Here is a 25,597-nt window from a genome sequence, read left to right as displayed (position 1 = left end):
TTAAGTGTGAAGTGAAGCGAAGTTTGAAGTGTGATGTGTGAAGTGAGAAGTGAAGTGAAGTGTGAAGTGAAGTGTGAAGTGTGAATTGTGAAGTGAAGCAAACTGTGAAGCAAACTGTGAAGTGAAGTTTGAAGTGAAGTGTGAAGTGTGAACTGAAGTAAAGTGAAAAGTGTAGTGAAGTGAAAAGTGTGAAGTGAAGTGTGAAGTGAAGTGTGAATATGAATTGTGAAGTGAAGCGAAGTGTGAACTGAAGTGTGAATGTGAATTGTGAAGTGAAGCGAAGTGTGAAGCGAACTGTGAAGTGAAGTTTGAAGCGAAGTGTGAAGTGTGAAGTGTGAAATGTGGAGTGAAAATTGAAGCGTGAAGTGTGAAGTGTGAAGTGAAGCGAAGTGTGAAGTGAAGCGAAGTGTGAAATGAAGTGTGAAGTGTAAAGTGAAGTGAAGTGAAGTGTGAAGTGTGATGTGAAGTGAAAAGTGTGAAGTTAAGTGTGAAGTGAAGCAAAGAGTGAAGTGAAGTGTGAAGTGAAGTGAAGTGAAGTGTGAAGTGAAGCAAAGTGTGAAGTGAATTATGAAGTGAAGCGAAGTGTGAAGTGAAGTGAAGTGTGAAGCAAAGTGTGAAGTGTGAAGCAAAGTGAAAAGTGTGAAGTGTGAAGCAAAGTGTGAAGTGTGAAGTGAAGCAAAGTGTGAAGTGTGAAGTGTGGAGTGTGAAGTGGAGCAAAGTGTGAAGTGAAGCGAAGTGTGAAGAGCGGAGTATGAAGTGAAGCAAAATGAAAAGTGAAAAGTGAAAAGTGAAGTGTGAAGTGTGTAAAGTGTAAAGTGAAAATTGAAAAGTGAATTGTGAAGTGAAGTGTGAAGTGTGTAAAGTGAAAAGTGAAGTGTGAAGCGTGAGGTGAAGTGTAAAGTGAAGCGAAGTGAGAAGTGTGAAGTGAAGATAAGTGAAAAGTTTGAAGTGTGAAGTGAAGTAAAGTGTGAAGTGTGAAGTGAAGCAAAGTGTTAAGTGTGAAGTGTGGAGTGTGAGGTGAAGCGAAGTGTGAAATATGAAGTGTGAAGTGAAGCGAAGTGTGAAGTGTGGAGTATGAAGTGAAGCGAAGTTTGAAGTGAAAAGTGATAAGTGAAAAGTGAAAATTGAAAAGTTAAAAGTGTGAAGTGAAGCGAAGTGTGAAGTGTGTAAAGTGTGAAGTGAAGCGAAGTGTGAAGTGAAGCGAAGTGTGAAGTGAAGCGAAGTGTGAAGTGTAAAGTGTGAAGTGAAAAGAGGAAAGTGAAGTGTGTAGTGTGAAGTGAAGGGGAAAGGTAAAAGTGAAAAGTGAAAAGTGAAGTGTGAAGTGTGTAAAGTGTAAAGTGAAAATTGAAAAGTGAATTGTGAAGTGAAGTGTGAAGTGTGTAAAGTGAAAAGTGAAGTGTGAAGCGTGAGGTGAAGTGTAAAGTGAAGCGAAGTGAGAAGTGTGAAGTGAAGATAAGTGAAAAGTTTGAAGTGTGAAGTGAAGTAAAGTGTGAAGTGTGAAGTGAAGCAAAGTGTTAAGTGTGAAGTGTGGAGTGTGAGGTGAAGCGAAGTGTGAAATATGAAGTGTGAAGTGAAGCGAAGTGTGAAGTGTGGAGTATGAAGTGAAGCGAAGTTTGAAGTGAAAAGTGATAAGTGAAAAGTGAAAATTGAAAAGTTAAAAGTGTGAAGTGAAGCGAAGTGTGAAGTGTGTAAAGTGTGAAGTGAAGCGAAGTGTGAAGTGAAGCGAAGTGTGAAGTGAAGCGAAGTGTGAAGTGTAAAGTGTGAAGTGAAAAGAGGAAAGTGAAGTGTGTAGTGTGAAGTGAAGGGGAAAGGTAAAAGTGAAAAGTGAAGTGAAGTGTGAAGTGTGAAGTGTAAAGTGTAAAGAGGAAAGTGAAGTGTGAAGTGTGAAGTGAAGTGTGTGAAGTGTAAAGTGTAGTATGAAGTGAAAAGTGAAGTGTGAAGCGAAGTGTGAATAGTGGGGTGAAATGTGAAGTGAAGTGTGAAGTGAAAAGTGAAGTGTGAAATGGAGTATGTAGTGTGAACTGAAGTGTGAAGTGTGTGAAGTGTGAAGTGAAGTGAAGTGTGAAGTGTGAATTGTGAAGTGTAGCGAAGTGTGAAGCAAAGTGTGAATTGTGAATGAAGCAAAGTGTGAAGTGAAGTGAAAAGTGAAGTGAAGTGGAAAGTGTGAAGTGAAGTGTGAAGTGTGAATTGTGAAGTGAAGTGAAGTGTGAAGTGAAAAATGAAGTGAAAAGCGAAGTGTGAAGTGAAGTGTGAAGTGAAAAGTAAAGTGAAGTGAAAAGTGTGAAGTGAAGTGTGAAGTGTGAATTGTGAAGTGAAGTGTGAAGTGAAAAATGAAATGAAAAGCGAAGTGTGAAGTGAAGTGTGAAGTGGAATGAAAAGTGTGAAGTGTGAAGTGAAGTAAAGCAAAGTGTGAAGAGAACTGTGAAGTGAAGTTTGGAGTGAAGTGTGAAGTGTGAAGTGAAGTGAAAAGTGAAGTGAAGTGAAAAGTGTGAAGTGAAGTGTGAAGTGTGAATTGTGAAGTGAAGCGAAGTGTGAAGCAAACTTTGAAGTGAAGCGAAGTGTGAAGTGAACTGTGAAGTGAAGTTTGAAGTGAAGTGTGAAGTGTGAATTGTGAAGTGAAGCGAAGTGTGAAGTGTGAAGTGATAAGTGAAGCGTGAAGTGTGAAGTGTGAAGTGAAGCGAAGTGTGAAGTAGAGTGTGAAGTGTGAAGTGTGAAGTTGGAGATGAAGTGTGAAGTGTGAAGTGGGAGATGAAGTGTGAAGTGTGAAGCGTGAAGTGTGAAGTGAAGCGAAGCATGAAGTGAAGTGTGAAGTGTGAAGTGAAGTTTGAAGTGAAGTGTGAAGGGTGAAGTGAAAAGTTAAAAGTGAAAATTGAAGTGTGAAGTGAAGTGTAAAGTGTGAAGTGTTAAGAGGAAAGTGGTGTGTGAAGTGTGAAGTGAAGTGTGAAGTGAAGTGTGAAGTGAAGCGAAGCGTGAAGTGAAGTGTGAAGTGTGAATTAAGAAGTGAAGTGAAGTGTGAAGTGAAAAATGAAGTGAAAAGTGAAGTGTGAAGTGAAGTGTGAAGTGAAAAGTGAAGTGAAGTGAAAAGTGTGAAGTGTGAATTGTGAAGTGAAGTGTGAAGTGTGAAGTGTGAAGCGTGAAGTGTGAAGTGAAGTGAAGCATGAAGTGAAGTGTGAAGTGAGGTGAAGTGTGAAGTGAAGTGTGAAGTGAAAAATGAAAAGTGAAATGTGAAGTGAAGTGTGAAGTGAAGTTAAGTGAGAAGTGAAGTGAAGTGTAAAGTGAAGTGTGAAGTGAAGTGCGAAGTGTGAATTGTGAAGTGAAAAGTGAAGCATGAAGTGTGAAGTGAAGCGAAGTGTGAAGTGAAGTGTGAAGTGAAAAGTGAAGTGTGAAGTGTGAAGTGAAGCATGAAGTGTGAAGTGTGAAGTGAAGCAAAGTGTGAAGTGAAGTGTGAAGTGAAAAATGAAAAGTGAAATGTGAAGTGAAGTGTGAAGTGAAGTGAAAAGTGAAGTGAAGTGAAGTGTAAAGTGAAGTGTGAAGTGAAGTGTGAAGTGAAGTGCAAAGTGTGAATTGTGAAGTGAAAAGTGAAGTGTGAAGTGTGAAGTGAAGCGAAGTGTGAAGTGAAGTGTGAAGTGAAAAGTGAAGTGTGAAGTGTGAAGTGAAGCATGAATTTTGAAGTGTGAAGTGAAGCAAAGTGTGAAGTGAAGTGTGAAGTGAAAAGTGAAGTGTGAAGTGTGAATTGTGAAGTGAAGTGTGAAGTGTGAAGTGAAGTGTGAAGTTAAAAGTGAAAAGTGAAGTGTGAAGTGAAGTGTGAAGTGTGAAGTGTAAAGAGGAAAGTGAAGTTTGAAGTGGTAATTGAAGTTTGTGAAGTGTGAAGTGAAGTGTGAAGTGAAAATTGAAGTGAAGTTCGACGTGAAAAGTGAAGTGTGAAGTGAAGTGTGAATAGTGAAGTGAAAAGTCAAGTGTGAAGTGAAGTGTGAAGTGTTAAGTGTGAAGTGAAGCGAAGTGTGTAGTGTAGTGTGAAGTGTGAAGTGAAGTATGAACTGTGAAGTGAAGCAAAGTTTTAAGTGTGAAGTGAAGCGAAGTTTGAAGTGTGAAGTGTGAAGTGAGAAGTGAAGTGAAGTGTAAAGTGAAGTGTGAAGTGTGAATTGTGAAGTGAAGCAAACTGTGAAGCAAACTGTGAAGTGAAGTTTGAAGTGAAGTGTGAAGTTTGAAATGAAGTTAAGTGAAAAGTGTAGTGAAGTGAAAAGTGTGAAGTGAAGTGTGAAGTGAAGTGTGAATATGAATTGTGAAGTGAAGCGAAGTGTGAACTGAAGTGTGAATGTGAATTGTGAAGTGAAGCGAAGTGTGAAGCGAACTGTGAAGTGAAGTTTGAAGCGAAGTGTGAAGTGTGAAGTGTGAAATGTGGAGTGAAAATTGAAGCGTGAAGTGTGAAGTGTGAAGTGAAGCGAAGTGTGAAGTGAAGCGAAGTGTGAAGTGAAGCGAAGTGTGAAGTGTAAAGTGTGAAGTGAAAAGAGGAAAGTGAAGTGTGTAGTGTGAAGTGAAGGGGAAAGGTAAAAGTGAAAAGTGAAGTGAAGTGTGAAGTGTGAAGTGTAAAGTGTAAAGAGGAAAGTGAAGTGTGAAGTGTGAAGTGAAGTGTGTGAAGTGTAAAGTGTAGTATGAAGTGAAAAGTGAAGTGTGAAGCGAAGTGTGAATAGTGGGGTGAAATGTGAAGTGAAGTGTGAAGTGAAAAGTGAAGTGTGAAATGGAGTATGTAGTGTGAACTGAAGTGTGAAGTGTGTGAAGTGTGAAGTGAAGTGAAGTGTGAAGTGTGAATTGTGAAGTGTAGCGAAGTGTGAAGCAAAGTGTGAATTGTGAATGAAGCAAAGTGTGAAGTGAAGTGAAAAGTGAAGTGAAGTGGAAAGTGTGAAGTGAAGTGTGAAGTGTGAATTGTGAAGTGAAGTGAAGTGTGAAGTGAAAAATGAAGTGAAAAGCGAAGTGTGAAGTGAAGTGTGAAGTGAAAAGTGAAGTGAAGTGAAAAGTGTGAAGTGAAGTGTGAAGTGTGAATTGTGAAGTGAAGTGTGAAGTGAAAAATGAAATGAAAAGCGAAGTGTGAAGTGAAGTGTGAAGTGGAATGAAAAGTGTGAAGTGTGAAGTGAAGTAAAGCAAAGTGTGAAGAGAACTGTGAAGTGAAGTTTGGAGTGAAGTGTGAAGTGTGAAGTGAAGTGAAAAGTGAAGTGAAGTGAAAAGTGTGAAGTGAAGTGTGAAGTGTGAATTGTGAAGTGAAGCGAAGTGTGAAGCAAACTTTGAAGTGAAGCGAAGTGTGAAGTGAACTGTGAAGTGAAGTTTGAAGTGAAGTGTGAAGTGTGAATTGTGAAGTGAAGCGAAGTGTGAAGTGTGAAGTGATAAGTGAAGCGTGAAGTGTGAAGTGTGAAGTGAAGCGAAGTGTGAAGTAGAGTGTGAAGTGTGAAGTGTGAAGTTGGAGATGAAGTGTGAAGTGTGAAGTGGGAGATGAAGTGTGAAGTGTGAAGCGTGAAGTGTGAAGTGAAGCGAAGCATGAAGTGAAGTGTGAAGTGTGAAGTGAAGTTTGAAGTGAAGTGTGAAGGGTGAAGTGAAAAGTTAAAAGTGAAAATTGAAGTGTGAAGTGAAGTGTAAAGTGTGAAGTGTTAAGAGGAAAGTGGTGTGTGAAGTGTGAAGTGAAGTGTGAAGTGAAGTGTGAAGTGAAGCGAAGCGTGAAGTGAAGTGTGAAGTGTGAATTAAGAAGTGAAGTGAAGTGTGAAGTGAAAAATGAAGTGAAAAGTGAAGTGTGAAGTGAAGTGTGAAGTGAAAAGTGAAGTGAAGTGAAAAGTGTGAAGTGTGAATTGTGAAGTGAAGTGTGAAGTGTGAAGTGTGAAGCGTGAAGTGTGAAGTGAAGTGAAGCATGAAGTGAAGTGTGAAGTGAGGTGAAGTGTGAAGTGAAGTGTGAAGTGAAAAATGAAAAGTGAAATGTGAAGTGAAGTGTGAAGTGAAGTTAAGTGAGAAGTGAAGTGAAGTGTAAAGTGAAGTGTGAAGTGAAGTGCGAAGTGTGAATTGTGAAGTGAAAAGTGAAGCATGAAGTGTGAAGTGAAGCGAAGTGTGAAGTGAAGTGTGAAGTGAAAAGTGAAGTGTGAAGTGTGAAGTGAAGCATGAAGTGTGAAGTGTGAAGTGAAGCAAAGTGTGAAGTGAAGTGTGAAGTGAAAAATGAAAAGTGAAATGTGAAGTGAAGTGTGAAGTGAAGTGAAAAGTGAAGTGAAGTGAAGTGTAAAGTGAAGTGTGAAGTGAAGTGTGAAGTGAAGTGCAAAGTGTGAATTGTGAAGTGAAAAGTGAAGTGTGAAGTGTGAAGTGAAGCGAAGTGTGAAGTGAAGTGTGAAGTGAAAAGTGAAGTGTGAAGTGTGAAGTGAAGCATGAATTTTGAAGTGTGAAGTGAAGCAAAGTGTGAAGTGAAGTGTGAAGTGAAAAGTGAAGTGTGAAGTGTGAATTGTGAAGTGAAGTGTGAAGTGTGAAGTGAAGTGTGAAGTTAAAAGTGAAAAGTGAAGTGTGAAGTGAAGTGTGAAGTGTGAAGTGTAAAGAGGAAAGTGAAGTTTGAAGTGGTAATTGAAGTTTGTGAAGTGTGAAGTGAAGTGTGAAGTGAAAATTGAAGTGAAGTTCGACGTGAAAAGTGAAGTGTGAAGTGAAGTGTGAATAGTGAAGTGAAAAGTCAAGTGTGAAGTGAAGTGTGAAGTGTTAAGTGTGAAGTGAAGCGAAGTGTGTAGTGTAGTGTGAAGTGTGAAGTGAAGTATGAACTGTGAAGTGAAGCAAAGTTTTAAGTGTGAAGTGAAGCGAAGTTTGAAGTGTGAAGTGTGAAGTGAGAAGTGAAGTGAAGTGTAAAGTGAAGTGTGAAGTGTGAATTGTGAAGTGAAGCAAACTGTGAAGCAAACTGTGAAGTGAAGTTTGAAGTGAAGTGTGAAGTTTGAAATGAAGTTAAGTGAAAAGTGTAGTGAAGTGAAAAGTGTGAAGTGAAGTGTGAAGTGAAGTGTGAATATGAATTGTGAAGTGAAGCGAAGTGTGAACTGAAGTGTGAATGTGAATTGTGAAGTGAAGCGAAGTGTGAAGCGAACTGTGAAGTGAAGTTTGAAGCGAAGTGTGAAGTGTGAAGTGTGAAATGTGGAGTGAAAATTGAAGCGTGAAGTGTGAAGTGTGAAGTGAAGCGAAGTGTGAAGTGAAGCGAAGTGTGAAATGAAGTGTGAAGTGTGAAGTGAAAAGTAAAGTGTGAAGTGTGAAGTGAAGTGTGAAGAGTGAAGTAAAGTGGGAAAAGTGAAGTGTGAAAAGTGAAAAGTGAAGTGTAAAGTGAAGTGAAGTGAAGTGTGAAGTGAAGTGAAGTGTGAAGTGTGATGTGAAGTGAAAAGTGTGAAGTTAAGTGTGAAGTGAAGCGAAGAGTGAAGTGAAGTGTGAAGTGAAGTGAAGTGAAGAGTGAAGTGAAGCAAAGTGTGAAGTGAAGTATGAAGTGAAGCGAAGTGTGAAGTGAAGTGAAGTGTGAAGCAAAGTGTGAAGTGTGAAGCAAAGTGAAAAGTGTGAAGTGTGAAGCAAAGTCCGAAGTGTGAAGTGAAGCAAAGTGTGAAGTGTGAAGTGTGGAGTGTGAAGTGGAGCGAAGTGTGAAGTGTGAAGTGAAGCGAAGTGTGAAGAGCGGAGTATGAAGTGAAGCAAAATGAAAAGTGAAAAGTGAAAAGTGAAAAGTGAAGTGTGAAGTGTGTAAAGTGTAAAGTGAAAATTGAAAAGTGAATTGTGAAGTGAAGTGTGAAGTGTGTAAAATGAAAAGTGAAGTGTGAAGCGTGAAGTGAAGTGTAAAGTGAAGCAAAGTGAGAAGTGTGAAGTGAAGATAAGTGAAAAGTGTGAAGTGTGAAGTGAAGTAAAGTGTGAAGTGTGAAGTGAAGCAAAGTGTTAAGTGTGAAGTGTGGAGTGTGAGGTGAAGCGAAGTGTGAAATGTGAAGTGTGAAGTGAAGCGAAGTGTGAAGTGTGGAGTATGAAGTGAAGCGAAGTTTGAAGTGAAAAGTGATAAGTGAAAAGTGAAAATTGAAAAGTTAAAAGTGTGAAGTGAAGCGAAGTGTGAAGTGTGTAAAGTGTGAAGTGAAGCGAAGTGTGAAGTGAAGCGAAGTGTGAAGTGTAAAGTGTGAAGTGAAAAGAGGAAAGTGAAGTGTGTAGTGTGAAGTGAAGGGGAAAGGTAAAAGTGAAAAGTGAAGTGAAGTGTGAAGTGTGAAGTGTAAAAAGGAAAGTGAAGTGTGAAGTGTGAAGTGTGAAGTGAAGTGTGTGAAGTGTAAAGTGTAGTATGAAGTGAAAAGTGAAGTGTGAAGCGAAGTGTGAATAGTGGGGTGAAATGTGAAGTGAAGTGTGAAGTGAAAAGTGAAGTGTGAAATGGAGTATGTAGTGTGAACTGAAGTGTGAAGTGTGTGAAGTGTGAAGTGAAGTGAAGTGTGAAGTGTGAATTGTGAAGTGTAGCGAAGTGTGAAGCAAAGTGTGAATTGTGAATGAAGCGAAGTGTGAAGTGAAGTGAAAAGTGAAGTGAAGTGGAAAGTGTGAAGTGAAGTGTGAAGTGTGAATTGTGAAGTGAAGTGAAGTGTGAAGTGAAAAATGAAGTGAAAAGCGAAGTGTGAAGTGAAGTGTGAAGTGAAAAGTGAAGTGAAGTGAAAAGTGTGAAGTGAAGTGTGAAGTGTGAATTGTGAAGTGAAGTGTGAAGTGAAAAATGAAGTGAAAAGCGAAGTGTGAAGTGAAGTGCGAAGTGGAGTGAAAAGTGTGAAGTGTGAAGTGAAGTAAAGCAAAGTGTGAAGAGAACTGTGAAGTGAAGTTTGAAGTGAAGTGTGAAGTGTGAAGCGAAGCGTGAAGTGAAGTGTGAAGTGTGAATTGTGAAGTGAAGTGAAGTGTGAAGTGAAAAATGAAGTGAAAAGCGAAGTGTGAAGTGAAGTGTGAAGTGAAAAGTGATAAGTGAAGCGTGAAGTGTGAAGTGTGAAGTGAAGCGAAGTGTGAAGTAGAGTGTGAAGTGTGAAGTGTGAAGTGGGAGATGAAGTGTGAAGTGTGAATTGTGAAGTGAAGTGTGAAGTGAAAAATGAAGTGAAAAGCGAAGTGTGAAGTGAAGTGTGAAGTGGAGTGAAAAGTGTGAAGTGTGAAGTGAAGTAAAGCAAAGTGTGAAGAGAACTGTGAAGTGAAGTTTGAAGTGAAGTGTGAAGTGTGAAGTGAAGTGAAAAGTGAAGTGAAGTGAAAAGTGTGAAGTGAAGTGTGAAGTGTGAATTGTGAAGTGAAGCGAAGTGTGAAGCGAACTGTGAAGTGAAGTTTGAAGCGAAGTGTGAAGTGTGAAGTGATAAGTGAAGCATGAAGTGTGAAGTGAAGCGAAGTGTGAAGTAGAGTGTGAAGTGTGAAGTGTGAAGTGTGAAGTGGGATATGAAGTGTGAAGTGTGAAGCATGAAGTGTGAAGTGAAGCGAAGCATGAAGTGAAGTGTGAAGTGTGAAGTGAAGTTTGAAGTGAAGTGTGAAGTGTGAAGTGAAAAGTTAAAAGTGAAAATTGAAGTGTGAAGTGAAGTGTAAAGTGTGAAGTGTTAAGAGGAAAGTGAAGTGTGAAGTGTGAAGTGAACTGTGAAGTGAAGTGTGAAGTGAAAAGTGAAGTGAAGTGTGAAGTGAAGCGAAGCGTGAAGTGAAGTGTGAAGTTTGAAGTGTGAAGTGAAGTTTGGTGTGAAGTGTGAAGGGGAAAGGTAAAAGTGAGAAGTGAAGTGTGAAGTGAAGTGTGAAGTGTGAAGTGTAAAGAGGAAAGTGAAGTGTGAAGTGAAGTGTGAAGTGAAAAGTGAAATGTGAAGTGAAGTGTGAAGTGAAAAGTGAAATGTGAAGTGGATTATGAAGTGTGAAGTGAAGTGTGGAGTGTGTGCAGTGTGAAGTGAAGTGAAGTGTGGAGTGAAGTGAAGTGTGAAGTGTGAATTGTAAAGTGAAGCGAAGTGTGAAGCGAAGTGTTAAGTGAAGCAAAGTGTGAAGTGTGAAGTGAAAAGTGAAGTGAAGTGAAGTGAAGTGTGAAGTGAAAAGTGAAAAGTTAAGTGTGAAGAGAAGCGAAGTGTGAAGTGAAGTGTGAAGTGAAGCGAAGTGTGAAGTGTGAAGTGAAGTGGGAAGTGAAGCAAAGTGTGAAGTGTGAAGCGAAGTGTGAAGCGAAGTGTGAAGTGTGAAGTGAATCAAAGTGTGAAGTGTGAAGTGAAGTGAAAAGTGTGAAATGTGAAGTGTGAAGTGAAGCAAAGTGTGAAGTGTGAAGTGTGGGTTGAAGCGAAGTGTGAAGTGAAGCGAAGTGTGAAGTGTGAAGTGAAAAGTGAAAAGGGAAAAGTGTGAAGTGTGAATTGTGAAGTGAAGCGAAGTGTGAAGTGGACTGTGAAGTGAAGTTTGAAGCGAAGTGTGAAGTGTGAAATGTGAAGTGAAAAGTGAAGCGTGAAGTGTGAAGTGAATTGAAGTGTGAAGTGTGAAGTGAAAAATGTAGTGTGAAGTGTGAAGTGAAGTGTGAAGAGTGAAGTAAAGTTTGAAGTGTGAAGTGTGAGATGAAGTGTGAAGTTTGAAATGAAGTGTGAAGTGTGAAATGTGAAGCGAAGTGTGAAGTGAAAAGTGATAAGTGTGTAAAGTGTGAAGTGAAGCAAAGTGTGTAGTGTGAAGTGAAGCGAAGTGTGAAGTGTGAAGTGAAAAGTGAAGTGAAGTGAAGTGAAGTGTGAAGTGAAAAGTGAAAAGTGAAGTGTGAAGAGAAGCGAAGTGTGAAGTGAAGCGAAGTGTGAAGTGTGAAGTGAAGTGGGAAGTGAAGGAAAGTGTGAAGTGTGAAGCGAAGTGTGAAGTGTGAAGTGAATCAAAGTGTGAAGTGTGAAGTGAAGTGAAAAGTGTGAAATGTGAAGTGTGAAGTGAAGCAAAGTGTGAAGTGAAGCAAAGTGTGAAGTGTGAAGTGTGGGTTGAAGCGAAGTGTGAAGTGAAGCGAAGTGTGAAGTGTGAAGTGAAAAGTGAAAAGGGAAAAGTGTGAAGTGTGAATTGTGAAGTGAAGCGAAGTGTGAAGTGGACTGTGAAGTGGAGTTTGAAGCGAAGTGTGAAGTGTGAAATGTGAAGTGAAAAGTGAAGCGTGAAGTGTGAAGTGAATTGAAGTGTGAAGTGTGAAGTGAAAAATGTAGTGTGAAGTGTGAAGTGAAGTGTGAAGAGTGAAGTAAAGTTTGAAGTGTGAAGTGTGAGATGAAGTGTGAAGTTTGAAATGAAGTGTGAAGTGTGAAATGTGAAGCGAAGTGTGAAGTGAAAAGTGATAAGTGTGTAAAGTGTGAAGTGAAGCAAAGTGTGTAGTGTGAAGTGAAGCGAAGTGTGAAGTGAAGTGAAGTGTGAAGTGAAGCGAAGTGTGAAGTGTGTAAAGTGTAAAGTGAAGTGTAAAGTGTAAGGTAAAAGTGGAAAGTGAAAAGTGAAGTGTGAAAAGTGAAAAGTGAAATGAAGTGAAGTGAAGTGAAGTGTGAAGTGTGAAGTGAAGTGAAAAGTGTGGAGTTAAGTGTGAAGTGAAGTGAAGAGTGAAGTGAAGCAAATTGTGAAGTGTGAAATGAAGCAAAGTGTGAAGTGAAGTGTGTAGTGTGAAGTGAAGGGGAAAGGTAAAAGTGAAAAGTGAAGTGAAGTGTGAAGTGTGAAGTGTAAAGTGTAAAGAGGAAAGTGAAGTGTGAAGTGTGAAGTGAAGTGTGTGAAGTGTAAAGTGTAGTATGAAGTGAAAAGTGAAGTGTGAAGCGAAGTGTGAATAGTGGGGTGAAATGTGAAGTGAAGTGTGAAGTGAAAAGTGAAGTGTGAAATGGAGTATGTAGTGTGAACTGAAGTGTGAAGTGTGTGAAGTGTGAAGTGAAGTGAAGTGTGAAGTGTGAATTGTGAAGTGTAGCGAAGTGTGAAGCAAAGTGTGAATTGTGAATGAAGCGAAGTGTGAAGTGAAGTGAAAAGTGAAGTGAAGTGGAAAGTGTGAAGTGAAGTGTGAAGTGTGAATTGTGAAGTGAAGTGAAGTGTGAAGTGAAAAATGAAGTGAAAAGCGAAGTGTGAAGTGAAGTGTGAAGTGAAAAGTGAAGTGAAGTGAAAAGTGTGAAGTGAAGTGTGAAGTGTGAATTGTGAAGTGAAGTGTGAAGTGAAAAATGAAGTGAAAAGCGAAGTGTGAAGTGAAGTGTGAAGTGGAGTGAAAAGTGTGAAGTGTGAAGTGAAGTAAAGCAAAGTGTGAAGAGAACTGTGAAGTGAAGTTTGGAGTGAAGTGTGAAGTGTGAAGTGAAGTGAAAAGTGAAGTGAAGTGAAAAGTGTGAAGTGAAGTGTGAAGTGTGAATTGTGAAGTGAAGCGAAGTGTGAAGCAAACTTTGAAGTGAAGCGAAGTGTGAAGTGAACTGTGAAGTGAAGTTTGAAGTGAAGTGTGAAGTGTGAATTGTGAAGTGAAGCGAAGTGTGAAGTGTGAAGTGATAAGTGAAGCGTGAAGTGTGAAGTGTGAAGTGAAGCGAAGTGTGAAGTAGAGTGTGAAGTGTGAAGTGTGAAGTTGGAGATGAAGTGTGAAGTGTGAAGTGGGAGATGAAGTGTGAAGTGTGAAGCGTGAAGTGTGAAGTGAAGCGAAGCATGAAGTGAAGTGTGAAGTGTGAAGTGAAGTTTGAAGTGAAGTGTGAAGGGTGAAGTGAAAAGTTAAAAGTGAAAATTGAAGTGTGAAGTGAAGTGTAAAGTGTGAAGTGTTAAGAGGAAAGTGGTGTGTGAAGTGTGAAGTGAAGTGTGAAGTGAGAAGTGAAGTGAAGTGTGAAGTGAAGCGAAGCGTGAAGTGAAGTGTGAAGTGTGAATTGTGAAGTGAAGTGAAGTGTGAAGTGAAAAATGAAGTGAAAAGCGAAGTGTGAAGTGAAGTGTGAAGTGAAAAGTGAAGTGAAGTGAAAAGTGTGAAGTGAAGTGTGAAGTGTGAATTGTGAAGTGAAGTGTGAAGTGAAAAATGAAGTGAAAAGCGAAGTTTGAAGTGAAGTGTGAAGTGGAGTGAAAAGTGTGAAGTGTGAAGTGAAGTAAAGCAAAGTGTGAAGACAACTGTGAAGTGAAGTTTGAAGTGAAGTGTGAAGTGTGAAGTGAAGTGAAAAGTGAAGTGAAGTGAAAAGTGTGAAGTGAAGTGTGAAGTGTGAATTGTGAAGTGAAGTGAAGTGTGAAGCGAACTGTGAAGTGAAGTTTGAAGCGAAGTGTGAAGTGTGAAGTGATAAGTGAAGCATGAAGTGTGAAGTGAAGCGAAGTGTGAAGTAGAGTGTGAAGTGTGAAGTGTGAAGTGGGATATGAAGTGTGAAGTGTGAAGCGTGAAGTGTGAAGTGAAGCGAAGCATGAAGTGAAGTGTGAAGTGTGAAGTGAAGTTTGAAGTGAAGTGTGAAGTGTGAAGTGAAAAGTTAAAAGTGAAAATTGAAGTGTGAAGTGAAGTGTAAAGTGTGAAGTGTTAAGAGGAAAGTGAAGTGTGAAGTGTGAAGTGAACTGTGAAGTGAAGTGTGAAGTGAAAAGTGAAGTGAAGTGTGAAGTGAAGCAAAGCGTGAAGTGAAGTGTGAAGTTTGAAGTGTGAAGTGAAGTTTGGTGTGAAGTGTGAAGTGTGAAGGGGAAAGGTAAAAGTGAGAAGTGAAGTGTGAAGTGAAGTGTGAAGTGTGAAGTGTAAAGAGGAAAGTGAAGTGTGAAGTGAAGTGTGAAGTGAAAAGTGAAATGTGAAGTGAAGTGTGAAGTGAAAAGTGAAATGTGAAGTGGATTATGAAGTGTGAAGTGAAGTGTGGAGTGTGTGCAGTGTGAAGTGAAGTGAAGTGTGGAGTGAAGTGAAGTGTGAAGTGTGAATTGTAAAGTGAAGCGAAGTGTGAAGCGAAGTGTGAAGTGAAGCAAAGTGTGAAGTGTGAAGTGAAAAGTGAAGTGAAGTGAAGTGAAGTGTGAAGTGAAAAGTGAAAAGTTAAGTGTGAAGAGAAGCGAAGTGTGAAGTGAAGTGTGAAGTGAAGCGAAGTGTGAAGTGTGAAGTGAAGTGGGAAGTGAAGCAAAGTGTGAAGTGTGAAGCGAAGTGTGAAGCGAAGTGTGAAGTGTGAAGTGAATCAAAGTGTGAAGTGTGAAGTGAAGTGAAAAGTGTGAAATGTGAAGTGTGAAGTGAAGCAAAGTGTGAAGTGTGAAGTGTGGGTTGAAGCGAAGTGTGAAGTGAAGCGAAGTGTGAAGTGTGAAGTGAAAAGTGAAAAGGGAAAAGTGTGAAGTGTGAATTGTGAAGTGAAGCGAAGTGTGAAGTGGACTGTGAAGTGAAGTTTGAAGCGAAGTGTGAAGTGTGAAATGTGAAGTGAAAAGTGAAGCGTGAAGTGTGAAGTGAATTGAAGTGTGAAGTGTGAAGTGAAAAATGTAGTGTGAAGTGTGAAGTGAAGTGTGAAGAGTGAAGTAAAGTTTGAAGTGTGAAGTGTGAGATGAAGTGTGAAGTTTGAAATGAAGTGTGAAGTGTGAAATGTGAAGCAAAGTGTGAAGTGAAAAGTGATAAGTGTGTAAAGTGTGAAGTGAAGCAAAGTGTGTAGTGTGAAGTGAAGCGAAGTGTGAAGTGTGAAGTGAAAAGTGAAGTGAAGTGAAGTGAAGTGTGAAGTGAAAAGTGAAAAGTGAAGTGTGAAGAGAAGCGAAGTGTGAAGTGAAGCGAAGTGTGAAGTGTGAAGTGAAGTGGGAAGTGAAGGAAAGTGTGAAGTGTGAAGCGAAGTGTGAAGTGTGAAGTGAATCAAAGTGTGAAGTGTGAAGTGAAGTGAAAAGTGTGAAATGTGAAGTGTGAAGTGAAGCAAAGTGTGAAGTGAAGCAAAGTGTGAAGTGTGAAGTGTGGGTTGAAGCGAAGTGTGAAGTGAAGCGAAGTGTGAAGTGTGAAGTGAAAAGTGAAAAGGGAAAAGTGTGAAGTGTGAATTGTGAAGTGAAGCGAAGTGTGAAGTGGACTGTGAAGTGAAGTTTGAAGCGAAGTGTGAAGTGTGAAATGTGAAGTGAAAAGTGAAGCGTGAAGTGTGAAGTGAATTGAAGTGTGAAGTGAAAAATGTAGTGTGAAGTGTGAAGTGAAGTGTGAAGAGTGAAGTAAAGTTTGAAGTGTGAAGTGTGAGATGAAGTGTGAAGTTTGAAATGAAGTGTGAAGTGAAAAGTGATAAGTGTGTAAAGTGTGAAGTGAAGCAAAGTGTGTAGTGTGAAGTGAAGCGAAGTGTGAAGTGAAGTGAAGTGTGAAGTGAAGCGAAGTGTGAAGTGTGTAAAGTGTAAAGTGAAGTGTAAAGTGTAAGGTAAAAGTGGAAAGTGAAAAGTGAAGTGTGAAAAGTGAAAAGTGAAATGAAGTGAAGTGAAGTGAAGTGTGAAGTGTGAAGTGAAGTGAAAAGTGTGGAGTTAAGTGTGAAGTGAAGTGAAGAGTGAAGTGAAGCAAATTGTGAAGTGTGAAATGAAGCAAAGTGTGAAGTGAAGTGTGAAGTGAAGCGAAGTGTGAAGTGTGAAGTGAAGTGAAAAGTGTGGAGTGAAGCAAAGTGTGAAGTGAAGCGAAGTTTGAAGTGTGATGTGTGGAGTGAAGCGAAGTGTGAAGTGAAAAGTGAAAAATGTGAAGTGTAAAGTGTGAAGTGAACTGAGGTGTGAAGTGAAAAGTGAAAAGTGAAGTGTGATGTGAAGCGAAGTGTGGAGTGAAGTGTGAAGCGAAGTGAAAAAGTGAAAAGTGAAGTGTGAAGTGTGAAGTGAAAAGTGTGAAGTGTGAAGTGTGAAGTGAAGTGAAAAGTGTGAAGTGTGAAGTGTGAAGTGAAGTGAAAAGTGTGAAGTGTGAAGTGAAGTGTGAAGTGAAGGGAAGTGTGAAGTGAAAAGTGTGAAGTTTGAAGTGAAGTGAAATGTGTGAAGTGTGAAGTGAAGTGTGAAGTGTGATGTGAAGTGTTAAGTGTGAAGTGAAAAGTGTGAAGCAAAGTTTGAAGTGTGAAGTGTGAAGTGAAAAGTGTGAGGTTTGAAGTGTGAAGCGAAGTGTGAAGTTAAGCGAAGTGTGAAGCGAAGTGTGAAGTGTGTAAAGTGAAAAGTGAAAAGTGAAAATGTGAAGTGTGAGGTGAAGTAAAGTGTGAAGTGTGAAGTGAGGTGAAGTGTGAAGTGTGAAGTGAAGTGAAAAGTGTGTAGTCAAGTGTGAAGTGTGAAGTGTGAAGTGTGAAGTGTGAAATGAAGCGAAGTGTGAAGTGAAGCAAAGTGTGAAGTGAAGTGTGAAGTGTGAAGTGAAGCGAAGTGTGAAGTGAAGCAAAGTGTGAAGTGTGAAGTGAAAAGTGAAGTGAAGTGAAGTGAAGTGTGAAGTGAAAAGTGAAAAGTGAAGTGTGAAGAGAAGCGAAGTGTGAAGTGAAGCGAAGTGTGAAGTGTGAAGTGAAGTGGGAAGTGAAGGAAAGTGTGAAGTGTGAAGCGAAGTGTGAAGTGTGAAGTGAATCAAAGTGTGAAGTGTGAAGTGAAGTGAAAAGTGTGAAATGTGAAGTGTGAAGTGAAGCAAAGTGTGAAGTGAAGCGAAGTGTGAAGTGTGAAGTGTGGGTTGAAGCGAAGTGTGAAGTGAAGCGAAGTGTGAAGTGTGAAGTGAAAAGTGAAAAGGGAAAAGTGTGAAGTGTGAATTGTGAAGTGAAGCTAAGTGTGAAGCGGACTGTGAAGTGAAGTTTGAAGCGAAGTGTGAAGTGTGAAATGTGAAGGGAAAAGTGAAGCATGAAGTGTGAAGTGAATTGAAGTGTGAAGTGTGAAGTGAAAAGTGAAGTGTGAAGTGTGAAGTGAAGTGTGAAGAGTGAAGTAAAGTTTGAAGTGTGAAGTGTGAGATGAAGTAAGAAGTTAGAAATGAAGTGTGAAGTGTGAAATGTGAAGCGAAGTGTGAAGCGAAGTGAAAAGTGAAAAGTGAGAAGTGAAGTGTGATGTGAAGCGAAGTGTGAAGTGTGAAGTGTGAAGTGAAGTTCGAAGTGTGAAGTGTGAAGTGAAGCAAAGTGTGAAGTGAAGTGTGAAGTGTGAAGTGTGAAGTTTGAAGTGAAGTGTGAAGTGTGAAATGTGAAGCGAGGTTAAGTGTGAAGTGAAGTGTGAAGTGAAAAATGAAAAGTGACATGTGAAGTGAAGTGTGAAGTGAAGTGAAGTGTAAAGTGAAGTGAAGTGAAGTGTGAAGTGAAGTGCGAAGTGTGAATTGTGAAGTGAAGCGAAGTTTGAAGCGAACAGTGAAGTGAAGTTTGAAGCAAAGTGTGAAGTGTGAAGTGTGAAGTGAAAAGTGAAGCATGAAGTGTGAAGTGTGAAGTGAAGTGAAGTGTGAAGTGCGAAGTGTGAAGTGAAGTGTGAAGTGTGAAGTGAAGTGTTAAGTGTGGAGTGTGAGATGAAGTGTGAAGTGTGAAGCGTGAAGTGAAGTGTGAAGTGTGAAGTGAAGTTTGAAGTGAATTGTGAAGTGTGAAGTTAAAAGTGAAAAGTGAAGTGTGAAGTGAAGTGTGAAGTGTAAAGAGGAAAGTGAAGTGTGAAGTGTGAATTGAAGTTTGTGAAGTGTGAAGTGAAGTGTGAAGTGAAAAGTGAAGTGAAGTGTGAAGTGAAAAGTGAAGTGTGTAGTGAAAAGTGAAGTGTGAAGTGAAATGTGAAGTGAAAAGTCAAGTGTGCAGTGAAGTGTGAAGTGAAGTATGAACTGTGAAGTGAAGCAAAGTTTGAAGTGTGAAGTGAAGCGAAGTGTGAAGTGTGAAGTGTAAAGTGAGAAGTGAAGTGAAGTTTGAAGTGAAGTGTGAAGTGTGAAATGTGAAGTGAAAAGTGAAGCGTGAAGTGTGAAGTGAAGCGAAGTGTGAAGTGAAAAGTGAAGTGTGAAGTGTGAAGTGAAGTGTGAAGAGTGAAGTAAAGAGTGAAGTGTGAAGTATGAGATGAAGTGTGAAGTTTGAAGTGAAGTGTGAGGTGTGAAGTGTGAAATGTGAAGTGAACTGAAGTGTGAAGCGAAGTGTGAAGCGAAGTGAAAAGGGAAAAGTGGGAAGTGAAGTGTGATGTGAAGCGAAGTGTGAAGTGTGAAGTTTGAAGTGAAGTGTGATGTGTGGAATGTGAAGTGAGGTGAAGTGTGAAGTGAAGTGTGAAGTGAAAAATGAAAAGTGAAATGTGAAGTGAAGTGTGAAGTGAAGTTAAGTGAAAAGTGAAGTGAAGTGAAGTGTAAAGTGAAGTGTGAAGTGAAGTGCGAAGTGTGAATTGTGAAGTGAAAAGTGAAGCATAAAGTGTGAAGTGTGAAGTGAAGCGAAGTGTGAAGTGAAGTGTGAAGTGAAAAGTGAAGTGTGAAGTGTGAAGTGAAGCATGAAGTGTGAAGTGTGAAGTGAAGCAAAGTGTGAAGTGAAGTGTGGAGTGAAAAATGAAAAGTGAAATGTGAAGTGAAGTGTGAAGTGAAGTGAAGTGAAAAGTGAAGTGAAGTGAAGTGAAGTGTGAAGTGAAGTGCGAAGTGTTAATTGTGAAGTGAAAAGTGAAGTGTGAAGTGTGAAGTGAAGCGAAGTGTGAAGTGAAGTGTGAAGTGAAAAGTGAAGTGTGAAGTGTGAAGTGAAGCATGAAGTGTGAAGTGAAGCAAAGTGTGAAGTGAAGTGTGAAGTGAAAAGTGAAGTGTGAAGTGTGAATTGTGAAGTGAAGTGTGAAGTGTGAAGTGTGAAGTGAAGTGTGAAGTTAAAAGTGAAAAGTGAAGTGTGAAGTGAAGTGTGAAGTGTGAAGTATAAAGAGGAAATTGAAGTGTGAAGTGGTAATTGAAGTTTGTGAAGTGTGAAGTGAAGTGTGAAGTGAAAATTGAAGTGAAGTTCGACGTGAAAAGTGAAGTGTGAAGTGAAGTATGAATAGTGAAGTGAAAAGTCAAGTGTGAAGTGAAGTGTGAAGTGTGAAGTGTGAAGTGAAGCGAAGTGTGAAGTGTAGTGTGAAGTGTGAAGTGAAGTATGAACTGTGAAGTGAAGCAAAGTTTTAAGTGTGAAGTGAAGCGAAGTTTGAAGTGTGATGTGTGAAGTGAGAAGTGAAGTGAAGTGTGAAGTGAAGTGTGAAGTGTGAATTGTGAAGTGAAGCAAACTGTGAAGCAAACTGTGAAGTGAAGTTTGAAGTGAAGTGTGAAGTGTGAAATGAAGTTAAGTGAAAAGTGTAGTGAAGTGAAAAGTGTGAAGTGAAGTGTGAAGTGAAGTGTGAAGTGAAGTGTGAATATGAATTGTGAAGTGAAGCGAAGTGTGAACTGAAGTGTGAATGTGAATTGTGAAGTGAAGCGAAGTGTGAAGCGAACTGTGAAGTGAAGTTTGAAGCGAAGTGTGAAGTGTGAAGTGTGAAATGTGGAGTGAAAATTGAAGCGTGAAGTGTGAAGTGTGAAGTGAAGCGAAGTGTGAAGTGAAGCGAAGTGTGAAATGAAGTGTGAAGTGTGAAGTGAAAAGTAAAGTGTGAAGTGTGAAATGAAGTGTGAAGAGTGAAGTAAAGTGGGAAAAGTGAAGTGTGAAAAGTGAAAAGTGAAGTGTAAAGTGAAGTGAAGTGAAGTGTGAAGTGTGATGTGAAGTGAAAAGTGTGAAGTTAAGTGTGAAGTGAAGCAAAGAGTGAAGTGAAGTGTGAAGTGAAGTGAAGTGAAGTGTGAAGTGAAGCAAAGTGTGAAGTGAATTATGAAGTGAAGCGAAGTGTGAAGTGAAGTGAAGTGTGAAGCAAAGTGTGAAGTGTGAAGCAAAGTGAAAAGTGTGAAGTGTGAAGCAAAGTGTGAAGTGTGAAGTGAAGCAAAGTGTGAAGTGTGAAGTGTGGAGTGTGAAGTGGAGCAAAGTGTGAAGTGTGAAGTGAAGCGAAGTGTGAAGAGCGGAGTATGAAGTGAAGCAAAATGAAAAGTGAAAAGTGAAAAGTGAAAAGTGAAGTGTGAAGTGTGTAAAGTGTAAAGTGAAAATTGAAAAGTGAATTGTGAAGTGAAGTGTGAAGTGTGTAAAGTGAAAAGTGAAGTGTGAAGCGTGAGGTGAAGTGTAAAGTGAAGCGAAGTGAGAAGTGTGAAGTGAAGATAAGTGAAAAGTGTGAAGTGTGAAGTGAAGTAAAGTGTGAAGTGTGAAGTGAAGCAAAGTGTTAAGTGTGAAGTGTGGAGTGTGAGGTGAAGCGAAGTGTGAAATATGAAGTGTGAAGTGAAGCGAAGTGTGAAGTGTGGAGTATGAAGTGAAGCGAAGTTTGAAGTGAAAAGTGATAAGTGAAAAGTGAAAATTGAAAAGTTAAAAGTGTGAAGTGAAGCGAAGTGTGAAGTGTGTAAAGTGTGAAGTGAAGCGAAGTGTGAAGTGAAGCGAAGTGTGAAGTGTAAAGTGTGAAGTGAAAAGAGGAAAGTGAAGTGTGTAGTGTGAAGTGAAGGGGAAAGGTAAAAGTGAAAAGTGAAGTGAAGTGTGAAGTGTGAAGTGTAAAGAGGAAAGTGAAGTGTGAAGTGTGAAGTGTGAAGTGAAGTGTGTGAAGTGTAAAGTGTAGTATGAAGTGAAAAGTGAAGTGTGAAGCGAAGTGTGAATAGTGGGGTGAAATGTGAAGTGAAGTGTGAAGTGAAAAGTGAAGTGTGAAATGGAGTATGTAGTGTGAACTGAAGTGTGAAGTGTGTGAAGTGTGAAGTGAAGTGAAGTGTGAAGTGTGAATTGTGAAGTGTAGCGAAGTGTGAAGCAAAGTGTGAATTGTGAATGAAGCGAAGTGTGAAGTGAAGTGAAAAGTGAAGTGAAGTGGAAAGTGTGAAGTGAAGTGTGAAGTGTGAATTGTGAAGTGAAGTGAAGTGTGAAGTGAAAAATGAAGTGAAAAGCGAAGTGTGAAGTGAAAAGTGAAGTGAAGTGAAAAGTGAAGTGAAGTGAAAAGTGTGAAGTGAAGTGTGAAGTGTGAATTGTGAAGTGAAGTGTGAAGTGAAAAATGAAGTGAAAAGCGAAGTGTGAAGTGAAGTGCGAAGTGGAGTGAAAAGTTTGAAGTGTGAAGTGAAGTAAAGCAAAGTGTGAAGAGAACTGTGAAGTGAAGTTTGAAGTGAAGTGTGAAGTGTGAAGTGAAGTGAAAAGTGAAGTGGAGTGAAAATTGTGAAGTGAAGTGTGAAGTGAAGTGTGAAGTGTGAATTGTGAAGTGAAGCGAAGTGTGAAGCGAACTTTGAAGTGAAGCGAAGTGTGAAGTGAACTGTGAAGTGAAGTTTGAAGTGAAGTGTGAAGTGTGAATTGTGAAGTGAAGCGAAGTGTGAAGCGAACTGTGAAGTGAAGTTTGAAGCGAAGTGTGAAGTGTGAAGTGATAAGTGAAGCGTGAAGTGTGAAGTGTGAAGTGAAGCGAAGTGTGAAGTAGAGTGTGAAGTGTGAAGTGTGAAGTGGGAGATGAAGTGTGAAGTGTGAAGCGTGAAGTGTGAAGTGAAGCGAAGCATGAAGTGAAGTGTGAAGTGTGAAGTGAAGTTTGAAGTAAAGTGTGAAGTGTGAAGTGAAAAGTTAAAAGTGAAAATTGAAGTGTGAAGTGAAGTGTAAAGTGTGAAGTGTTAAGAGGAAAGTGGAGTGTGAAGTGTGAAGTGAAGTGTGAAGTGAAAAGTGAAGTGAAGTGTGAAGTGAAGCAAAGCGTGAAGTGAAGTGTGAAGTGTGAATTGTGAAGTGAAGTGAAGTGTGAAGTGAAAAATGAAGTGAAAAGCGAAGTGTGAAGTGAAGTGTGAAGTGAAAAGTGAAGTGAAGTGAAAAGTGTGAAGTGAAGTGTGAAGTGTGAATTGTGAAGTGAAGTGTGAAGTGAAAAATGAAGTGAAAAGCGAAGTGTGAAGTGAAGTGTGAAGTGGAGTGAAAAGTGTGAAGTGTGAAGTGAAGTAAAGCAAAGTGTGAAGAGAACTGTGAAGTGAAGTTTGAAGTGAAGTGTGAAGTGTGAAGTGAAGTGAAAAGTGAAGTGAAGTGAAAAGTGTGAAGTGAAGTGTGAAGTGTGAATTGTGAAGTAAAGCGAAGTGTGAAGCGAACTTTGAAGTGGAGCGAAGTGTGAAGTGAACTGTGAAGTGAAGTTTGAAGTGAAGTGTGAAGTGTGAATTGTGAAGTGAAGCGAAGTGTGAAGCGAACTGTGAAGTGAAGTTTGAAGCGAAGTGTGAAGTGTGAGGTGATAAGTGAAGCGTGAAGTGTGAAGTGTGAAGTGAAGCGAAGTGTGAAGTGTGAAGTGTTAAATGTGAAGTGGGATATGAAGTGTGAAGTGTGAAATGTGAAGTGGGATATGAAGTGTGAAGTGTGAAGCGTGAAGTGTGGAGTGAAGTGAAGCATGAAGTGAAGTGTGAAGTGTGAAGTGAAGTTATAAGTGAAGTGTGAAGTGTGAAGTGAAAAGTTAAAAGTGAAAATTGAAGTGTGAAGTGAAGTGTAAAGTGTGAAGTGTTAAGAGGAAAGTGAAGTGTGAAGTGTGAAGTGAAAAGTGAAGTGAAGTGTGAAGTGAAGCGAAGCGTGAAGTGAAGTGTGAAGTTTGAAGTGTGAAGTGAAGTTTGGTGTGAAGTGTGAAGTGTGAAGGGGAAAGGTAAAAGTGAGAAGTGAAGTGTGAAGTGAAGTGTGAAGTGTGAAGTGTAAAGAGGAAAGTGAAGTGTGAAGTGAAGTGTGAAGTGAAAAGTGAAGTGTGAAGTGGATTATGAAGTGTGAAGTGAAGTGTGAAGTGTGTGCAGTGTGAAGTGAAGTGAAGTGTGGATTGAAGTGAAGTGTGAAGTGTGAATTGTAAAGTGAAGTGAAGTGTGAAGCGAAGTGTGAATTGTGAAGTGAAACAAAGTGTGAAGTGAAGTGAAAAGTGAAGTGAAGTGAAAAGTGTGAAGTGAAGTGTGAAGTGAAAAGTGTGAAGTGTGAAGTGAAGTGTGAGGTGAAGAGTGAAAAGTGAGAAGTGAAAAGTGGAGTGTGAAGTGTGAATTGAAGTGTGAAGTGTGAAGTGAAAAGTGGAAAGTGGAAATTGAAGTGTGAAGTGTGAAGTGTAAAGTGGAGTGAAAAGTGTGAAGTGTGAAGTGAAGTGAAGCGAAGTGTGAAGCAAACTGTGAAGTGAAGTTTGAATTGAAGTGTGAAGTGTGAAGTGTGAAGTGAAGTGAAAAGTGAAGTGAAGTGAAAAGTGTGAAGTGAGAAGTGAAGTGAAGTGTGAAGTGGAGTGTGAAGTGTGAATTGTGAAGTGAAGCGAAGTGTGAAGCGAACTGTGAAGTGAAGTTTGAAGTGAAGTGTGGAGTGTGAAGTGTGAAATGAAGTGAAGTGAAAAGTGAAGTGAAGTGAAAAGTGTGAAGTGAAGTGTGAAGTGTGAATTGTGAAGTGAAACGAAGTGTGAAGGGAACTGTGAAGTGAAATTTGAAGCGAACTGTGAAGTGAAGTTTGAAGCGAAGTGTGAAGTGTGAAGTGATAAGTGAAGCGTGAAGTGTGAAAGGTTAAGTGAAGCGAAGTGTGAAGTAAAGTGTGAAGTGTGAAGTGTGAATTGTGAAGTGAAGCGAAGTGTGAAGCGAACTGTGAAGATAAGTTTGAAGCGAAGTGTGAAGTGTGAAGTGATAAGTGAAACGTGAAGCGTGAAGTGTAAAGTGAATTGAAGTGTGAAGTGTGAAGTGAAAAATGTAGTGTGAAGTGTGAAGTGAAGTGTGAAGAGTGAAGTAAAGTTTGAAGTGTGAAGTGTGAGATGAAGTGTGAAGTTTGAAATGAAGTGTGAAGTGTGAAATGTGAAGCGAAGTGTGAAGTGAAAAGTGATAAGTGTGTAAAGTGTGAAGTGAAGCAAAGTGTGTAGTGTGAAGTGAAGCGAAGTGTGAAGTGAAGTGAAGTGTGAAGTGAGGCGAAGTGTGAAGTGTGTAAAGTGTAAAGTGAAGTGTAAAGTGTAAGGTAAAAGTGGAAAGTGAAAAGTGAAGTGTGAAAAGTGAAAAGTGAAATGAAGTGAAGTGAAGTGAAGTGTGAAGTGTGAAGTGAAGTGAAAAGTGTGGAGTTAAGTGTGAAGTGAAGTGAAGAGTGAAGTGAAGCAAATTGTGAAGTGTGAAATGAAGCAAAGTGTGAAGTGAAGTGTGAAGTGAAGCGAAGTGTGAAGTGTGAAGTGAAGTGAAAAGTGTGAAGTGAAGCAAAGTGTGAAGTGAAGCGAAGTTTGAAGTGTGATGTGTAGAGTGAAGCGAAGTGTGAAGTGAAAAGTGAAAAATGTGAAGTGTGAAGTGTGAAGTGAACTGAGGTGTGAAGTGAAAAGTGAAAAGTGAAGTGTGATGTGAAGCGAAGTGTGGAGTGAAGTGTGAAGCGAAGTGAAAAAGTGAAAAGTGAAGTGTGAAGTGTGAAGTGAAAAGTGTGAAGTGTGAAGTGTGAAGTGAAGTGAAAAGTGTGAAGTGTGAAGTGTGAAGTGAAGTGAAAAGTGTGAAGTGTGAAGTGAAGTGTGAAGTGAAGGGAAGTGTGAAGTGAAAAGTGTGAAGTTTGAAGTGAAGTGAAATGTGTGAAGTGTGAAGTGAAGTGTGAAGTGTGATGTGAAGTGTTAAGTGTGAAGTGAAAAGTGTGAAGCAAAGTTTGAAGTGTGAAGTGTGAAGTGAAAAGTGTGAGGTTTGAAGTGTGAAGCGAAGTGTGAAGTTAAGCGAAGTGTGAAGCGAAGTGTGAAGTGTGTAAAGTGAAAAGTGAAAAGTGAAAATGTGAAGTGTGAGGTGAAGTAAAGTGTGAAGTGTGAAGTGAGGTGAAGTGTGAAGTGTGAAGTGAAGTGAAAAGTGTGTAGTCAAGTGTGTAGTGTGAAGTGTGAAGTGTGAAGTGTGAAATGAAGCGAAGTGTGAAGTGAAGCAAAGTGTGAAGTGAAGTGTGAAGTGTGAAGTGAAGCGAAGTGTGAAGTGAAGCAAAGTGTGAAGTGTGAAGTGAAAAGTGAAGTGAAGTGAAGTGAAGTGTGAAGTGAAAAGTGAAAAGTGAAGTGTGAAGAGAAGCGAAGTGTGAAGTGAAGCGAAGTGTGAAGTGTGAAGTGAAGTGGGAAGTGTGAAGTGAATCAAAGTGTGAAGTGTGAAGTGAAGTGAAAAGTGTGAAATGTGAAGTGTGAAGTGAAGCAAAGTGTGAAGTGAAGCGAAGTGTGAAGTGTGAAGTGTGGGTTGAAGCGAAGTGTGAAGTGAAGCGAAGTGTGAAGTGTGAAGTGAAAAGTGAAAAGGGAAAAGTGTGAAGTGTGAATTGTGAAGTGAAGCTAAGTGTGAAGCGGACTGTGAAGTGAAGTTTGAAGCGAAGTGTGAAGTGTGAAATGTGAAGGGAAAAGTGAAGCATGAAGTGTGAAGTGAATTGAAGTGTGAAGTGTGAAGTGAAAAGTGAAGTGTGAAGTGTGAAGTGCAGTGTGAAGAGTGAAGTAAAGTTTGAAGTGTGAAGTGTGAGATGAAGTGTGAAGTTAGAAATGAAGTGTGAAGTGTGAAATGTGAAGCGAAGTGTGAAGCGAAGTGAAAAGTGAAAAGTGAGAAGTGAAGTGTGATGTGAAGCGAAGTGTGAAGTGTGAAGTGTGAAGTGAAGTTCGAAGTGTGAAGTGTGAAGTGAAGCAAAGTGTGAAGTGAAGTGTGAAGTGTGAAGTGTGAAGTTTGAAGTGAAGTGTGAAGTGTGAAATGTGAAGCGAGGTTAAGTGTGAAGTGAAGTGTGAAGTGAAAAATGAAAAGTGACATGTGAAGTGAAGTGTGAAGTGAAGTGAAGTGTAAAGTGAAGTGAAGTGAAGTGTGAAGTGAAGTGCGAAGTGTGAATTGTGAAGTGAAGCGAAGTTTGAAGCGAACAGTGAAGTGAAGTTTGAAGCAAAGTGTGAAGTGTGAAGTGTGAAGTGAAAAGTGAAGCAT

General features: G+C 39.8%; 1 protein-coding gene across 1 annotated transcript; it reads right to left on the bottom strand.

Annotated features, from left to right (window-relative positions):
• On the bottom strand, positions 1-25,597 carry LOC137655315 (dynein heavy chain-like). Its single transcript, XM_068389202.1, has 5 exons — positions 25,538-25,597; positions 23,165-23,306; positions 21,700-21,849; positions 4,161-4,351; positions 1-294 (listed from the first exon to the last, which is right to left on the bottom strand). Exons 1-5 carry the CDS (start codon positions 25,595-25,597, stop codon positions 1-3), a joined length of 837 nt encoding a protein of 278 aa, XP_068245303.1.

This window comes from Palaemon carinicauda, chromosome 16 (assembly GCF_036898095.1).
Source record: "Palaemon carinicauda isolate YSFRI2023 chromosome 16, ASM3689809v2, whole genome shotgun sequence".
Taxonomy (NCBI): domain Eukaryota; kingdom Metazoa; phylum Arthropoda; class Malacostraca; order Decapoda; family Palaemonidae; genus Palaemon; species Palaemon carinicauda.
Note: the sequence above shows the minus strand (reverse complement) of the source record. Positions and strands in the feature narration are given on the sequence as shown.

Excerpts from the sequence above, each read along its gene's own strand:
- LOC137655315 (XM_068389202.1), bottom strand. The coding sequence starts at position 25,597 with ATGCTTCACTTTTCACTTCACACTTCACACTTCACACTTTGCTTCAAA. Across the intron at positions 21,850-23,164 it reads GCTTCAAACTTCACTTCACA|TTCACTTCACACTTCGCTCC; the intron begins GTTCGCTTCAAA and ends TTCACTTCACAG. Across the intron at positions 295-4,160 it reads ACTTCACAGTTTGCTTCACA|TTCGCTTCACACTTCGCTTC; the intron begins GTTTGCTTCACT and ends TTCACTTCACAG.